Source organism: Manis javanica, chromosome 4 (genome assembly GCF_040802235.1).
Source record: "Manis javanica isolate MJ-LG chromosome 4, MJ_LKY, whole genome shotgun sequence".
Lineage (NCBI taxonomy): Eukaryota > Metazoa > Chordata > Mammalia > Pholidota > Manidae > Manis > Manis javanica.
Genome location: NC_133159.1, coordinates 85,734,375 through 85,753,187, shown reverse-complemented (window position 1 = coordinate 85,753,187; position 18,813 = coordinate 85,734,375). Strand labels below are relative to the sequence as shown.

Here is an 18,813-nt window from a genome sequence, read left to right as displayed (position 1 = left end):
AGTGTGATGTGTTAGAGAAGCAAAAATAAGTCTGGAGCTGTCAGTACATTACAGAAGGTCAGTATGACGTCATGTTAACCATCCTGGGCTTTATTTTCAAAGTAAGTATTCCTGAAACTTCAGTTATTTGCTTATCATCTTCATGATTTTTGTCAAATTCAATTCTACCTTAACTGTTAATTACTTGATAATTTAATTTGAAGTATCTCACTTTCTAAAATTTTAGCTTATCCTAAGCACTATCTGTGAAAACATGGGTTTAAAATGCCAATTATATTTTATAATACCCATTTAAAATAAATATTAAAAATATTTACTCAAGATATATTTGCCATACTCTGGGTAGTGCTCTGAATGGCAGGAAATTGACATGATTATATTTGGTTTTAGATAGACCACAGTGGTGACTAAGTGGAAGCTGAATTTGGATGGATGGGTAAGACTGAAGTAAAAAAAAAATCAGTAGGCAAAAGATTACCTTGAATTGGGGAAGTGATAGTACAGACACACGGACAAAGACAGAATCTAAAAGTATTAGGAAGAAGAATCAGCAAGGTCTTAGTAACTGATTAAATGTACAGGCAGATGGAAAAGCCTAGGACAACTCCCAGGCTGAGCAAATAATGTCTAAGAATATAGAAACAAGAACAGGCTTCATGGGGAAAAGGTAAAGTTTAGTTTGGGATATGCTGAATTTATAAGGCCTACTGAACAACCAAGCAAAGACACCCTATAGGCTTTTAGATAGACAAACCTGAAACCATGGGTGATAACCAGAGGTGATGACAAAGACTTAGGAACCATTGGCATATAACTGCTAATAAAAACCTTCAGAACAGATGAAATCTCAAAAAACAAGTACATTTAAGAAAAATAAAAAGCCTATAAGCAACTCCACTATTTTAAAAGAGTATCAAGGAAGAGGGCCACAGGAAGGAATCATTAGAAAGATGAGAAGCAGCAGGAAAGAACGGTATCAGGGGAGCTAACAGACCATAACGATGTGATTAATACTCTCAAATGCTCCAGGTATCCAGTACAAATTAGCTTTGTTTAACATGCAGTTATCTTATTTCCATAACTAGATTGTTCATTCATGTCAGATAGTTCTTTATTTCTTTGTATCAGTTATACAGTCACAATATAGTATCTTGCTCAAAGAAGTCCCCAAAATATTGAACAAGCTTTTAAGAACAAGCTTTTATTTGCTTCAACAAATAGAACTATATTCTCTGTACATAAATAAGGTTTTGAAACTTTGATAAAAATGAAAGATATACTTATCTTGAATAGTTACCTGTACAAAAGCAACTCCTGTCATCAAAATTACTAGGGAGAGCCACTGGTACACACCTAGTTTTTTACTAAGCATAGACACAGAAAACAATGCTGTTGTAAGAATTTTCAACTGATATGTGACCTGAAAAAGAAGATAACTAATATTATTGTTTGTTTGTTTGTTTGTTTCTGAAAGGGACTACTAGAAATGTATTTTAAGTACCTGATAGGTAGCTGCATCTAGATTCGACAGTGCCACATAGAGTAAATTATTCTGAAGAGTATATATTCCTGATGGAATAGCAAGTTTAAGTGTTTCCATAGGTTTATTAAGAATTTCATCATGTAGGATTCGATTCAGTGCTCTGAGACTACATTCTAGAAAAAAATATGAAATGGCATAATCAGTAATTAACTCTTGCTAATTACATTCTCTCAAGGCCTCAGTTTTCTCACCTGTAAAAAAGGAAATTGGGCTATATTAAGATATTTTTTTAGGTCTAAAATTTATTTTTAATGATACTAATTTTTCAAATGTTAATACTATAAGTAGCATGTTAAGAACATTATCCTTATATTCTTTTATTAGGAAACACAACTAAATTGATTATATATATGATTTTATATATATATATATATTCACATATATACACACACACACATATGTATTTATGATAATTAAAAGCTCAAACTATTAGCTTGTCACCCAAGTATTCTTACTTTAAGTGGCAACATTAAAAACTTGTACTCTGTGCATTCTATTTTATCATCAGCCATTCAAGTCAATTAATAATGTGAAACTTTAATCATAAAGGAAGGTAAATCAGTGAGGGAGCGGGTTTGGCTGCAAACAACAGAAAACCCAACCAACATGAGCTCAACTCCAGAGATTTGTCTCACCCCCATAATGGTGAGACCAGATCAAAAGCTGCTAAAACGGCTCAGTGACTGACGACACTGGGGACCTAAGTGAGCTTTATCTCTATACTGGCTTTTTACCTTCATGGTTTTCCTCTTTTATCAGCATGATTATTGCAACAAAGTCACCAAATGACTGCTGCACCTCTGATTCTTGCTTTAGGCAGTAAGAAAAAAGAAGAAACTGGTGTCACGGGCATCTTCTTTGCTCCTATTGACCAGGGCTGGGTTGCATAGCTACCCCTTCCTGAAAGGAAGCTGAGAAATTGAGTCTTTTCTTTTATATTCTAAACATTAGAGACAAGAAAGGGAGAAAGGGGGTTGGAAATGGACTTTGAGCTAGCCAACCTACAGTATTAGTCACAAAAAAAGTCCAAAGAACTTTGATACCTGATACTCATTGCTTCCTCACCTTAAAATAATACTTAAAATTAGGTAACTAAAATAAAAATTACCAAAAGATTCTTAGCTTTAGGAGAAAAAAAATATAAAATATTCATTTAAAAATTTTAGTTAAATTTTTAAATAATCAGTGCTGTATTTTTCTCACTAGCAGTTTAGGAAGGTCTTGTTCTACATTCTGCCCATTTCTAGTATTTTTAGATTTTTTATTTTTAGCAATCAGATGGTAGTAACATTCAGTCTTGTGGTTTTAATCTGATTTCTCTGATTGTTATAAGGTTGATATATGTATCTTTCCATGTATTTATAAAATGTCTTTTTCAATATATTTATACTTTTATATATTTATTGGCCATTCAGGTTTCCTATTCTATGAATAGCCTATATTTTTTGTGACCTTTTCTGTAGAGTTGTCTTTTTTTGTTATAGGAGTTCTTTGTACATTATGGGTATTAATTATTGTTGGTTATATGTGATACAGCATCTTCTCCAGTATGTGCCTTGCCATCATCTCACTTGGCATTTTTCATTTTAATATGCCTCAAATTGTCCTTTTTTTTCCTTTACAGATTATTTTATTTTTGTGTCTTATTTGAAATCATTGATAAAGTCTTGATTTTTTAATGTCAACCTTCAATCTACCTAGAATTTATTTTTGTGCTTGGTGTGCTTTAGTTTGTGCTTCAGTTCATTAAGAGTTGGTTTTGCCACATCCCTCCACATGCCAATTACTCATATCAAACATACCTTTGGCTCCTCAATGCTAAATGAGTGGAAACTTCCCATTCATCTAGACCTTAGTAGCAAAAAAACCTGTTTTCTCAGGTTTCCTATTTCATTTTCAAGTTTTTTTCTGTCTTGCTGTGACTTCTTCAAGTCTTCTTTTGCTGGTCCCTCTTTCTCAACCTGACCTCTCAGTGTTGGGAGCGCTACGGAGCTTAGCCTTTGACCTTCTTCTCCTCTCCATTTATACTAAGTTATCCATCCAATCCTTGACTGTAACGCAATATATAAGCTGAGATATCCTTGATATGTCATATATTCATATATTCTACTATTTGACATCTTGACGTGCATGCCTTACAGCATCTCAAATGTAACATTGCTCAAAGGGAAGCCTTGATTTCCTCCCAAATCTATGTTCCATATATTATTTATTGTAGCACCCACTCACCTAGAAATTTAATCTTAAAACCTAGGAATTATTCCTTAAACTGGACTCTTCCTTTTTCCTGAACTTCACCAACCTAATCTACCAGCAAGTCACATTAGCTGTAGTTCAAAAAAACATCTCATGAACATCCTCTCTTAACAACATAGCCACCATTATCTTCTTGCCTGGACTAGTGCAATAGCTTGAATGATTGCTGACACCTATTCTTGAACTCCTCCCCTGTCAATAAAGCTGCCACTTTGGTGTTTTTCTATACAAAACAGACAGGAACATTTTAATTACTTCCCTTCGCTTTTACAATGAAATTCTTAGCCTACAAGGCTATCCTGCATTGTCTGTTTTCTGAATGCCAATTTAGTCTCTCTTTGTTCCATTCTTGTCTAGATCAAAGTACTACAACCACACTGGCCACCATGATATTTCAGAAGCATACTAAATTTACAAACAACTCAATTCAAAAATGGGCAACGGACTGGAATAGACATTCCTCTAAAGATATACAAATGGCCAATAAGCACATAAAAAGATGCTCAATGTCATTAATCATTAGGGAAAAGCAAATCAAAACCACAATGAGATAACGTGTCATATCTGCTGGAGTGACTATAATTAAAAAACAAGCAAACAAACAAATGGAAAATCACAAGTGTTGGTGAAGATGTGGAGAAATTAGAGCCCTCATACATTGTTGGTAGGAATGTGAAATGGTACAGTTGCTGTGGCTCTTCTAAGTTAAACAAAAAATTACCATGTGATCTAGCAATTCCACACCAAGGTATATATTCAAAAGAAATGAAAGCAGGGACTTGAACAGAGACTTGTACCTTTATTGCAACATTATTCATTATTTATTACAGCATTATTTACAATGGCGAAAAGGTAGAAACAACTCAAGTGTCCATCAACAAATGTATGGATACAATGCCATACACACACCCTCTAATATTATTTAGCCATAAAAAGGAGTAAAGTTCTGACACATGTTACAACATGGAAAAACCTTGAAAACATCATGCTAAGTGAAATAAGCCAGACATAAATGGAGAAACACTGCATGATTCTATGTAGATAAAACATCTAGAATAGGCCAATTCACAGAGACTGAAGGGCCCCCACCAGTAAGATGGCAAACTTCCGGCTTCTCTTCGGGGTCCTCGGTTCCCGCCGGCGCCACCTGAAGCCCAATCACCTCTTGCCCCCCTCCCAATCCCAGCACCTAGCCAACAGCCACCAGCCCTGTAGAAGTAACACCACAATCACCCTATGCCCCTTCCTATATAACCCAGCACCTTTCCCTAATAAAGCGGAACTCTCCGGTGAATTGCTGCTATGTGTCGCTCCTTTCCTTTCATTGGTGCCGAAACCCGGGAGACGGGACACCCCAACTGGGCCCCGTCTTCCCCCCGACACCAGCAGCAGCTTGCCCTCGTCCTCTTTTTCCAGCGCTGGCTCATCACACTCACCACTCCTCTCTGGCCTTTAGGTAAGTTTTCCCCCCGGAGTGGGCCACTCTTCCCCGAGCTATCGCAGTGCCATTGACCGTGATTGTCCGGCAAGGCCCTGACGCTCGGGGATGAGGAGGGAACGCTCCCCGCCTCAGGCCTTCACGTCTGCGGCGGACCCTCAGGCCCCTCCTCCAAAAGCCATAAACCCCCGCCTCAGGCCTTAAACTTTTAAAGCAAAATTTCCCCGGAGTGGGCCACTCTTCTCCAAGTTATCGCAGTGCCATTGACCGTGATCATCCGGCAAGGCCCTGACGCTTGGGGACGAGGAGGAAACTCTCCCCGCCTCAAGCCTTCATGGCTGCGGCGGACCCTCAGGCCCCTCCTCTGACAGCCATAAATCACCGCCTCAAGCCTTTACGGCTGCAGCGGACCCTCAGGCCCCTCCTCCAACAGTCATAAACACATTCACCGTCCCTTCCATCAGTGCTGAAACTTTTTAAGCAAAATTTCCCCGGGGTGGGCCACTCTTCTCCGAGCTATCGCAGTGCCATTGACCGTGATCGTCCGGCAAGGCCCTGATGCTCGGGGACAAGGAGGGAACTCTCCCCGCCTCAGGCCTTCACGGCTGCGGCGGACCCTCAGGCCCCTCCTCCGACAGCCATAAATCCCCGCCTCAGGCCTTCACGGCTGCAGCGGACCCTCAGGCCCCCGCCTCCAACACACATAAACGAGGTGACTCCTTTATGGATGAGAACGCTCCCTTACCCCGCCCCCTCCTCCTTCTGTTCCGTCCACCGAAATCTGTTCTGTCGGCCAAAAATGCCTAGCGCTAGGTACCTTGTGACTCCGGCACTCTGCCTTCTTAGGGAAGTCTGGGTGACGACCCACACTTCCCAAGAAATTCCAACTCGGATATGAGTTTCCGCAGACCACCAAGGATCATCGGGGACGCCCTTTGTCTCCTTGTAGTCTGCTTCCAGTCCGAGGATCTCTGTTCGTCTTCCTCTGTTTGTCTCCTTCTCGGTCCTTTAGCCATGGGAGCCTCCTCATCCCTCCCTGAAAGTTCACCTCTTGAATGCCTGCTTAAGCATCTGGCTACCCTCTCCCTGATGCCTGATATAAAACCAAAACTTCTCCATAAATATTGCTCCCAAGATTGGCCGACATACCCCCTAGACAATAACAACCAATGGCCCGCAGGGGGAACTCTTGATCCTAACATCACTCGCGATCTTTTTAACTACTGCCAGCACCTGAAAAAATGGAAGGAGATTCCCTATATCAAAGCTTTCTGCCTTCTCCTCTCCCCGCCCCCTCCCAAGTTCTCCTAGCCTGCAAGCTGCCACCCCCGCAGAAGCCTCCCGTTCACTCCCATCCCCTTCTTCTCCTACAACAACCCTTCTCCCTTCCTCCCCAACCATCTCCTCCCCCATCTCACCTCCTCCACCTTCATTCCCTGCAGATGAAGCCTGAGCCTTTCAGGCCCCCTTTAACTAGGTCCCAGGGGCCTCCTCCGTCTTTGCCCTCATCACTTGTTTCTCCCCTGTTAGGGACCGCCTTGTCTTCTCACATGTTTGTAGGGAGAATGGGAAAGCACCTTCCCCCATGTCTGAATGCAGCATGGGAAAGCACAAGCTAGAGAACAACCGGTGCAGTCCTTAGAAGTTATCTGTCCACAAAAACATATCTTGCCAAGACTCCTCACTCTGAAAATAGGGAGACCTTGAAGATGTGTAAAAACACCACCCCTGCTTCTAGATATGCCCTTCCCCCACTTGCGATATGGCAGGAATGGAGAACAAAGAACATTCTGTTTACACATTCCATAAGCAGTTAACTAGAGCCCTGCTGTAACTCAGTTAGTAGAGCATGGGACTCTTAACCTCAGAGTCATGAGTTCAAGCCTAACTAGAGCAGCAGAGGCAAGCAGCTGGGCTGCTAGCTGGTGACACGTGGGTCCAATTCTATCTTTATTTTCTTTGCCCCCCTTCTGTACTTCAGGACCTGCTTGAATAAGCGCAGCTAGACCACGTCACTCCCCCACAGACTGAGCCAGAACCCTTCAGTCCCCCTCAGACTCAGTCCCGAGAGCCTCCCAAAATTATCGCCCCCCTCCGGGAAGTAGCAGGATCCAAAGGCATTTAGGAGATTTAGCCCAAATAGAGAAACGCCTAGGTTCCTTTTCCACTGATCCCACGACATACATCAGGGAGTTTCAATGGACCCTCCAGTCTTACAGCCTCACGCATCATGACATTTTCATGCTCCTGGCCAATACTCTCCTCCCTGAAGAGCGTAGACGAGTTTGGGACTTTGCCCAAACGCACGCTACCGAAACCCACAGGACTGACCCCACCTATCCCCCTGGCCCCACTGCTGTTCCCGAACAAGACCCACACTGAGATTATAACACCGCCGCAGGTCTCCGCTCTCGAGATATTTTTGCCTCCTGCTTAATAGCAGGTCTGAAAAAGGCAGCTCGTAAAGTAGTCAATTTTCAAAAGCTCCAAGACATAATTCAAAAGAGAGACGAAACCCCCTCCAAGGTCTTAGACAGACTCACTCAAGCCCTATTACAGTATACCAGCCTGGACCCAGAAACACCTGAAGGAAGACATGTCCTTATGACATTCTTCCTAGCTCAAGGCTACCCCGACATTAAAGCTAAACTTAAAAAGTTAGAACAGGGCCCCACTATCCCACAGACTGAGATCCTAACAGTGACCTTTAAAGTCTTCCATAACCGGGAGGAGGAGAAAGAACGCCGTAAACAAAAGGTTGATCAGGCCAATTTCCAGATGTTAGCCCAGCTGATAAAACCACAACCTGGGCACCCCACTATAAATAAGCCCCCCCCAGGAGCTTGTTTCAAGTGCGGAAAAGAGGGACATTAGTCAAGGGCATGCCCCTCCCCAGATCTCCTACCACCCCATGCCCCAGATGCCACAAAAAGGGCCACTGGGGGTCTGATTGCCCAACCACCTGAAGGGGAGGCTGGACGAACAACCCCCATCCTAAGCCCGCCGTAGTGGGGCTGGGAGAAGAAGATTGATGGGGCCCGGGGGCTTCTCGCCCGACCATTTCCATCACCAAACAGGAGCCCAGGGTTACTTTAACAGTAGACGGTCACCCCATCTCCTTCCTCCTAGACACAGGAGCCACCTTCTCAGTCTTGCGAGAATACCGGGGCCCTACCATGCCTGCCATTACTCCTATAGTCAGGGTAAGAGGTAAACAGATTTTCCCATTAAGCCCCCCTGCTTTATGCACAATCCAAGACAATCCCATACCTTTCTCCCACTCCTTCCTGGTTATGCCCCAGTGTCCCAACCCTTTACTAAGATGGGACATCCTTTCCCTCCTCCACGTTTCCAAAACTATATCCACTCCCACAGCCCTCAGTACTCCCTTTCTGATAGCCCTCATAGCCGACGACCCCCCTCTACCCAATGAAAGCTCCGGTTCCGCCCTCATACACCCTGTAAATCCCAAAGTTTGGGACATTACAAGCCCCTCCGTGGCCCTATGTACCCCTGCCTCTATCAAATTACGTGACCCCTCTCAGTATATCTGTCAGGCCTGATACCCCCTAACCACTTCAGCCCTCATAGGCCTCCAACCCATCATTCAAGATCTCTTAAACAAAAATTACCTCAGACCCACTCACTCCCCGTTTAATACCCCCATATTAGCTGTTAAAAAACCAACAGATCTTTCCACCTCGTCCAAAACCTTCGCCTTATCAACATGGCCATTGTCCCTATCCATACCTTAGTTCCAAATCCATACAGCCTTTTATCGCAGATCCCTGCCTCAGCATCCCACTTCTCAGTCCTAGATCTCAAGGACCCATTTTTCTATCCCTCCAGACCCCTGCTCCCAAGATTTTTTCATCTTCACCTGGATGGACCCATACACAAGACATTCTGAACAACTCACTTGGACAGTTTTACCACAAAGCTTCGGAGATACTCCCCATATTTTTAGACAGGTCCTAGCTCAGGACCTCAAACAGTTTCATCATGATCACTCCAAGTCCACCTTATTACAATACATAGACAATCTTCTACTCTGCAGTCCCTCGTGAGAACAGTCTCAACTTGACACTGCCTCCCTACTTAACCTTCTAGCTTCCAGAAGTTACCGAGTATCCCCCGTCAAAGCTCAAATCTCTTCCCCTCCTGTCACTTACCTCAGATTCCTTCTATCTCAACAAAGAAAGTCCATTACCTTAGACAGAAAATGGCTCCTCTCTGACCTGCCCATTCCCAAAACCAAGACAGAAATCCTTTCCTTTCTAGGCCTGGCTAGATATTTTAGAGCGTAGATCCCTAACTTCTCCCTGCTCCCTGTTGGCAAGACCCCTATAGGACCTCAGCAAGAGCCCCCCTAAAAAACCATTATCCTCCTCACCCCGACACTCCTTCATTAAGCTCCGTCAAGCCCTTGTAGAAGCCCCAGCTCTCCATCTTCCTGATTTGTCGAAGCCCTTCTCATTATACATTCATGAGAGGTCCAGTCAAGCTCTAGGAGTCCTAGGCCAATATTATGGCCCATCCTTTGCCCCAGTAGCTTATCTCTCCAAGCAATTAGACCCCACAGTTCAGAGATGGGCCCCCTGCCTACGAGCATTAGCCACTAGACAGCTCTTGCAGAAGGCAGCTCATACATAGATTGACATTCAGGGCGCCCCTTACCATTCTGTCCCCACATCACCTAAAAGATCTCTTAACCTACAAAAGTTTACAGACTCTCCCTCCCTCCAGACTCCTGACCTTACTGTCCTCTTTCATCCAAAATCCCGTTCACCCCCTTTGCCATCCATACCCGAATCATGATTTTTTTCCTCCTTTACTGCTCTCTTGCTTTTTTCCTCATTCCTATTGTCTTCCCCGCCACCCCAGCCTCCTTTGTATGGCGATTCAAAGTCAGACAGACTTACACACAGCATCAAACAAAAGTTACTGCCCTCATTGCCACACCAGACTGCCCTCTGAAAAGCTGCTCTGAGCCTTTATACCTCCACTTTCCTCCCTCTACCGAAGTGTTCACTAGCAGCTACCCTTATTCTCCCTACCTCTGCTTCCTCTATGACCAAAAACAAGCCTATTGCAGGCGATGGCCAGACACCTACAGGAGATGTCCCTACTGGTCTTGTGCCATTCACTACATGAGTAACTTCCAGTACCCACAGTATTACTCCTCCAACCGTTTCATGAAATATCCCAATGGCTCATTCTCCTTATCAATCCCAGATCCCTGGGACTCTCGATGGGCTGCCAGAGTCACAGGCTCAGTTTACTACGGGGGGTCCTCGACCCCCCACAGTACCCTTCATATCTCTCGAAAGTATGTTCCCTCTCATTCCCAGATCTCTCAAGTTGCATCAGATAGCAGACATTCTGAAAAAGTCATTATCCAAACTCTTGACGGCGCCTCTTCATCTTCTTATCCCCGCCCCTCTTCCCATTTCTCCTACTCTTCGTTACAGCTCATTCAGGACACCACCATCTTTCTCAACCACACCCTTAACACCGCCAATTGTTTCTTGTGTGCATCACTACAGCGCCCACTGCTGGCCGCCTTGCCCCTTAATATTTCCAAATACTCCTTCCATGCAGAAAGACAACCCCTCTGCCCCCTGGCAGACATACCCCTATGAGAACCAGAATACGCAGATAATCTCACCATCCACCACTGTGTAGGCCCAACTCCACCCCCTCCAGTGCACTTCACTGCCTCTCTATCTACACCCCTACCTCCGGCTCTAAGACTTTTATGCAACCGGGACACTTCTTTTGGTGTAATAGCAGTCTTTTCAACTCACTGCCTCTCAACTCCGATACACCCTGCATTCTCATCACCATAATCCCACAGTTAACACTTTACAGCATGGCAGAATTTCTTGAGCTCCAACCTCCCTTGCCCTCGCGCACAAAAAGAGCTGCTTTCCTTCCCATCATGGTCAGTAGCTCTTTGATCACCTCAGCCATTGGGGCAGGGCTTTCGGGAGAAGCCTTAGGTCACTCTCTATGGGCAGTTAGAGATCTCAACGCCAAACTTGAGGGGGAGCCCTGACATCCACTGCCGATTCCCTAGCCTCTCTCCAAAGACAGGTCACTTCGCTAGCTAAGGTCACCCTTCAAAACCGGTGGGCCCTAGAGTTGCTTACAGCTGAGAAGGGTGGCACCTGCATCTTCCTCTGGGAAGAGTGCTGCTATTACATCAACGAATCCGGCATTGTAGAAACTGACATCACCAAACTCACTGACCTTGCCTCCAGCCTCCACTCTGCTTCCAATTCCAACCCATTCTCTTCAATATTAACAAACCCCCTCCTCACCTGGCTCTAGCCCATTGCAGGTCCCAGAATAATCATTCTTCTCGCCTGTCTCTTCTTACCCTGTATAATAAAGTTCATCAAATCCCAAGTCAGAAAAATCTCTAATCAAGCTTTCAACCAGCTTTTACTCAGGAACTACCAGCTTCTGGCCACATAAGATCCCTCACCCTCACGTAACCTCCTCACCACACGCTGAGATGGACCCCTCTCTCCACTGGAAACTGTTCCTGGAAACAATAGCCACAGACGCCTGGCTCCTGACACCCATATCCTCTTAGCACCATTGGAATCAACAGGTCCTCGACCTATGGTTACAGGGAACCTTCATTGATTTCCAACCTGAAGAAGTCCACATCTACTCATCCTTACTGTGGGGAGTCCTATCAACCCTTTCCTCCCAATCCTCAAGCCCTCACTCCCTTCTCCGCCCCTGTTCAGCAGGAAGCAGCCAGAGAGAAAGCAACGTCCACAACCCCATAGAGGAGAAAGGGGGGAATGAAGGGCCCCCACCAGTAAGATGGCAAACTTCCGGCTTCTCTTCGGGGTCCTCAGTTCCCGCCGGCGCCACCTGAAGCCCAATCACCTCTTGCCCCCCTCCCAATCCCAGCACCTAGCCAACAGCCAACAGCCCCGTAGAAGTAACACCACAATCACCCTTCCTATATAACCCAGCACCTTTCCCTAATAAAGCGGAACTCTCCGGTGAATTGCTGCTATGTGTGGCTCCTTTCCTTTCAGAGACAGAAAGCAGATTAGAAGTTTTCAAGGACTGAAGAGAGTGGGAGTTGTTGCTTAATGGTTACAAAGTTTCTGGTTTGGATGATAAAAAGTTTTAGAAATAGGTAGGCTAATGGTTGTTCAACACTGTGATTGTAATTAATGTCATCGAATTGTACACTTAAAAATGGTTAAAACTGCAAATTTTGTATTATATTTGTGTGTATTTTTTTCACTACAGCTTCAATTAGTAATGTAATATACCAAAAAACCATTGAATTGTACACTTCAAAATCAGTGACCTGTATGGTGTGTGAATTATATGTCAATAACCTTTTTTAAAAAAAACTGTATTAAGTTAGTCACTTGACTAACTTGCTGGACTAATCGATGCAGTAAATAAAATATAAAGCCTTGACTTTGGTAAAAAAACTATGATTCCTAAATTTCTAAGTCACAGAATTACAGAACTTCACTCTTATTCTCAAATTATTGTGAATGCAAGACACTACATTTCATATTTACAGTATTAACCAGAAGTCATGAAACATGTATAGATTAGAATTAAATGCCTTTATTACTAATCTAAAACCATCTTAATAAATTGAAAAATATTGAAATATTGCTACTAGAATATTAGATAATGCAGTACTGTTCAAATGTGTAATTACCAATATATATTTACCTATATGTCAAACATAAATAACACCAAAACAATTAAATACATTGCAATGACTTATAAAACAAAACCTAGAACTTACTGCCATCTTTGTAAACTAATAAAATGCAGGCCATTATCTTCAAAAGTTCAGCAACAACCACTGCTGTAGAAGATAGGTAACGAGGGCCCTCCTCTTTTAAAGTCCTAGAATAACGCATTGTAAGAACCAAACTGGTAGTCTGAAAGACCAAAATTCCCAAGGAAAGGTATTTTAGGTTGGCAGACATTCTTTTATCTTCATTTGCCTGAAAAACAAAACAAAAAGGGCAAATACACAAAATTAGAAAATACAGAAACTAATATATTAAAAAGCAGTTAGAGCCTTCTAGGTCCAGACAAGATGGAGAAGTGTATTCCACCTTAGTCTTCTTGCTAATTCCAACTATAAATTTTGGAGCAAAGAAAAACAGCAACTACCAGAAGATTCTGAAAGGTGAAAAAAAATGAGACAAACTAGTTAGAGATGTCGTATCTCGAGTAATCACCCAACAGTGAATTCCATGAGAATTTTTTGCCACCTCTGAATCTCACCCTGTTGCTACAGCAGTTCGCAACCTAGAACCAACAGATGTAAATCAACAAACACAAAAATACCCCCAAAAAATCCAGTGTCTCCAACCAAAAGAATGAGAAGACAGCAGCCTGGCAGCATGGAACCTTCCCACCCAGATGCTGTGTAATGGGTAGGACAGAGCTTTGCCTAACATCCTTACCCCGCACTAACGAGAGCCAAGGTGCTGGCCCTCCCCATTCCCACCAGGGTCTTGCCCTATACAAGGTAAGTGTCAGCAAAGAAGCAGTGCCCTTCGTCCTTCCACAATGGCCATCTAGTATTATAGGAAATTTAATTAGTAACTAACCTCTTACAATACTCAAAATGTCCAGGATACAACCCATAATGAACGTACTCATTATACCAAAAAACAGGAAAAAAATCTCAACTAAGATGAGTAGGGACAACCAACAAACAACAGAGCAGACACAGATGTTGGAATTGTCAGACAAGAATTTTAAAGAAATCACCATAACAGGGTACCAACAACAAGCAATTATAAACACTTCTGAAATAATCTGACTCATATATATTTATATAGAGAGAGAAGTTGAAAAAAGTACAGGAGTTTTATGTATCCTTTATCCACTTCCCACAATGATTAAAGTTGCCAAGTGCTTATACTTTCTCTAGAGCAATTCATTATTAACTCTAAGAAACTTGCTTTAAATCTGAAGATACAAAAAGGTTAAAAAGTAGAAGGATAAAAAAAAATATGCCATAAGAAAATAAGTGAGAAAATAGGAGGGACTATATTAATATCAGGAAAAATAGATTACATAATAATTATTTCTAGAATTAAAGAAGGACAATACATAATGGTAAGAGCTAATACATCAGGAAGATACAACCATTATAAATATATATGTGTCTAATAAAAGAGGTTCAAAATGCATAAAGCAAAAACTGACAGAACTGAAAGGAAAAACAGGTAAACCCAGTCATAATGTGAGATCTTAACTCACTTTTCTCTGTAATTAATAGAACGTGCACGTACACATACACAAACAGTAAGAATATAGCAGATCTGAACACTATTAATTACTATAACTGTGGTAGACAAAGAGATGTTCCACTAAGACCCTCCCTCCTTCAAGGAAGGACTTAATGCAGTGTGTGTGGTCTGTTTACTGCCTTTCTACCTAAGGTCACACCCTTTGCCTAAAATCTAAAGATTGAGTGTAATCCCAAACAAAATTCATTCAGGCTCTTTCAGTAAAAATTGACAAGCTGATTTTAAAATTTATATGGAAATACAAATGCCCTATGCAACTAAAACAATTTTGAGAAGGAAGAACAAAGTTAAAGGACTTAAACTACTGAAATTCCATATGAACTATAAAGCTCTAGTAATAAAGACTCATACTGACATAGGACAGAAGTATAGATCAATGGAACAAATACAGTCCAGAAACAGATATAGACATATTTGGTCAAATGATTTTGACAACAATACCAAAAAGAAAGAACAGTCTTTTCAGTGAAAAATTCTGGAACAACAAGATATCTGATATATATTTTTTTTTAACGAACTTCTACCCTTACATACCTCACACCAAATATTTAACTAGAAACATTACAGACCTGCTATAAAAGCTAAAACTATAAATATTCAAGAAAACATGGGAGAAAATCGTAGTCACGCAGAGATAGGCAAAGATTTCTTAGGATACAAAAAATACAAACAATAAAAGAAAAATATATATAAATTAGATATCATCAAAATTAAAACTGATTTTCCAAATATACTGTAAAACAATAAAAGGAACCACATCAGAGGAGAAAATATTCTCAATACATATATCTGTCAATATGCATCCAAAATACATATAGAACTCTTACAACACAATATACAGAAGACAATCTAATTTTAAATGGGGCAAAATACTTGAGCAGACATCTCACCAGAAAAGATAAATGAATGACTAACAGGCACGAGAAAATATGTTCAACATCAGTCAGGTAAATATAAATTATAAGCACAATAAGATACCATTATACACTATTAGAATGGTTAAAATCTTAAAAATTGATGCATGAAGTATTGGAGAAGATTTAGAGCAAATGAAACTCTCAGCATTGCTAGTGAAAATGTAAAGTGGTACAATCACTTGGTAAAACAGTTTGGTAGTTTATTAAAAAAACCAAACACATAATCTTCTCCTGTGACTTAGCAATTCCACTCTTAGGTATAGCCAAGAGATCTGAAAATAGGTATCCACAATAATTGTATGTGGTTATTCATAAAAGCTTTATTTGTAACAGCCAAAAACTGGGAATGACCCAAATGGGCATTAAATAGTTGAATTACTAAACATACTGTTTGATGTGCATATGACAGAATAGTACTCAGCAATAAAAAGAAATGTAATACTGATATACAATAAAACGTCAATGAATCTCAAAAATATACTGAGTGAAAGTGTTTAAACAAAACAATACTATTTGATCCATTTATATGAAATCATAAAAAGGGCAAAACTAATCTGCAGTAACAGATGCAAATTTGTGCTTAACTGTAGCCAGGATTGGGGTTGGGTTTGACTGCAAAAGGGTAGCAATGAATTTTTGGTGGTGAATTCTCTAGTGTGATTGTATAATGGTTATATGATTGTACACATAACCATATATATATTATATATAAGACAAGATTGTATATAAGACCATCATGTATATGCTCATTTGTCATAACTCAATGAACTGTATATTTTAAATGGGTACATTTTTATTGTATGTGAATTATAACTCAATAAAGTTGATTTTAAAAAATTAAAGAATGAAGACATCCTAAGTAGCAGCATTCCTCACTAGGCTTTCCTCATAGCTTTGGTCCTGGCTCTGATTTCTTTGGATAAATACCAATAGCATTCTGTTAGACTATTCTTAAAGGATAGTCTACCCCAATTCTGTCCTTTACATGATTCTATCCCGTTCTAAATTTCATTCATATGAATGCTGTTTACAGTTTATCTCTTCAAAGCTCTCATAACCGAGCTACCATTATGGTTCTAGATATATGATCCTTTTCTTTCCTTAGCTCATAATTATTAAAATAGCATATAATACATTCAAACATATTCAACAATCACAATTTAGTGTCTATACTATGTTAAGTGCAATGGTTACAGGGAGAGCCAATCCTTGAAGGCATAAAGTTCAGCTTACTAAAATTAGCAATTCCTTTCTCCAACTGAATATGCCCCAAACACAAACAATGCAACACCATGAATAGGAGGAGAAAATTTAATAAAATGATTGAAAAAATTAGGCATTTCACTTGAATTTCAGAGAGAAATTTTGAATAATGTATCTCCTTTTGTCACATATAAATTAGAGGATCAAGCTTAGAGGAAAGAATACATAGACTTCATTAACCAATTATCTCACTTTTGTGAATCTGCATTAGCAGCAGAGTCCTAATGTGAATTAAAGTTACAGCATTTTAGAGGTGGAAAATGATTTAGAAATCATCTAGTAAAAATCTCTTCATTTTAAAATGGAGAAAATAGTGAACAGACAAGTAAGATGATTTGTTAAGATCATATAACCACTAATTGGAAATCCTAGGTTATACAGTTAAATGACAGTATGATTGAGGCTCTTTAGCTCTCACTACATGCTACTGAGAATACCAAAGGACTTTCTGTGGCCTTTATCTCTGTACGGAAGGAGAACAAGTTGCCAGCAATTTACATTTGGCATAGGTGTATAATTCTGGAAAACCTGTCCAAGGAAGTCTTGTTTTTTCTGTGCAACTAAGACTACAATGTGCCTATTATAACAGCAATACTCTACTTTCTTTTCAAATGAAAATTTAAAGATCAGCTTCTAAACTAGGAAAAACTATTTTTACTATTTTGCTTTTCCATTTCCAAGCACATACATCAACATAAGCATTCACCTTGATAATACAGTTAATTATTAATACAGTTCTTAATTATTTTTTTTAAGTCTGTGAGATAAGAAAAAAATATATATTGGTCTTCACCCCTGGTTTCTGACACAGAGTTCCTGAAAACCTTGTAATTTTCTCAGTGATAAGAGCCCTAAGAGTTCTAATATTTAATCTCTGATCCTGGTTCCTGACACAGGACTCCTAAACCCTTGTTATTTCCTGGATGAGAGCAGTTTCTTTTGTTCTAATGAGACAACTCTGGGTGGGCTCCTGGATGATTCCTGGATGAGAGATGAACATTGGAAAACACAAGACATGATTAGAATCTTGGAATTTTCAACCCCACCCCCCATTCTCTTAAGATGGGACAAGGGCTGAAAATGGACCTAATGATCCATTATGCACACATGATGAAGCCTCCTTAAAAATCCCAATAGTATAAGGTTCAGAGAGCTTCCACCTTGTCAAACACATCTACACTGGGAAGATGATGAACCCCAACTCCATGGGAACAGGAGCTCCTGTGCTCAAGACTCTCCCAGACTTCACCCTACATACACCTTCATCAGGCTATTCATCTGTATTAGTTACCATATTCTTTAATAAACTGGTGCAAGTGTTTCCCTCAGTTCTATGACATGCTTTAGCAAATTAATTGAACTTGAGGAGTGGGTGGTGGGAACCTCCAATCTATAGTCAGAACAGACAGATGTGTGGGTAATCTGGGAACCTACTACTTAAGAGTGGAGTCTGAAGTAGGGTGGGAGCAGTCTTGTGGAACTGAGCCCTTAACCTAGTAGTGTTAGAATTGAGTTAAATTGTAGGACACCCGGTTGATGTTGCAGAGAATTGCTTGGTATGGGGAATACCTGCCTTAACTGACCTGAAGTGTCAGAAGTGAAGCACTCTGTATGAGAAGTAATGGGAGACCACAGGAGTTAAGAACTGGGTTGTTCTCTAGTACAAAGTAGAAAATTAAAATATTGCAAACAAATGATCATTTGTACTAGATCAACTGTAAAGAACTACAATTTAATTCACAATTCTGCATAAGTGGACAATAAACTAAAAATGAAAAAATTAAAACATTAGCATTTCTAAGATTATACAAATACATAGCTTGGTTTTGGAGTATAATAAAGGTAAAACTACATATTTTCACTTAATACAAACCATAAATACACAGCAAACCCACAAATATGCAATATACCAAAATAAAGATACATTCCACGTCTACAGTTTATAAGATTAACCAATTGTTTCTTCACTTTAAAATCTATACTATTTTCCCATTATAGTTGAAAACAAACTCTAAACAATTTCATGTTTAAGACTTAATTTTAGTCCTTCCTACATTTTTCTTTTAC

At 40.6% G+C, this 18,813-nt stretch overlaps 1 protein-coding gene across 3 annotated transcripts in view; it reads right to left on the bottom strand.

The window, feature by feature from the left end:
• Window positions 1-18,813, bottom strand: part of SLC35A3 (solute carrier family 35 member A3) — a 61,361-nt gene that overhangs the window by 14,085 nt on the left and 28,463 nt on the right. For all 3 annotated transcript variants that reach the window (XM_037024651.2, XM_037024657.2, XM_037024648.2), the window contains exons 2-4: window positions 13,039-13,243; window positions 1,502-1,656; window positions 1,298-1,420 (exon numbers count right to left, since the gene is read on the bottom strand). In XM_037024651.2, the coding sequence (XP_036880546.1) occupies window positions 1,298-1,420; window positions 1,502-1,656; window positions 13,039-13,225 (465 nt within the window). In that variant the 5' untranslated portion in view covers window positions 13,226-13,243. The remainder of the gene's footprint in view (window positions 1-1,297; window positions 1,421-1,501; window positions 1,657-13,038; window positions 13,244-18,813) is intronic.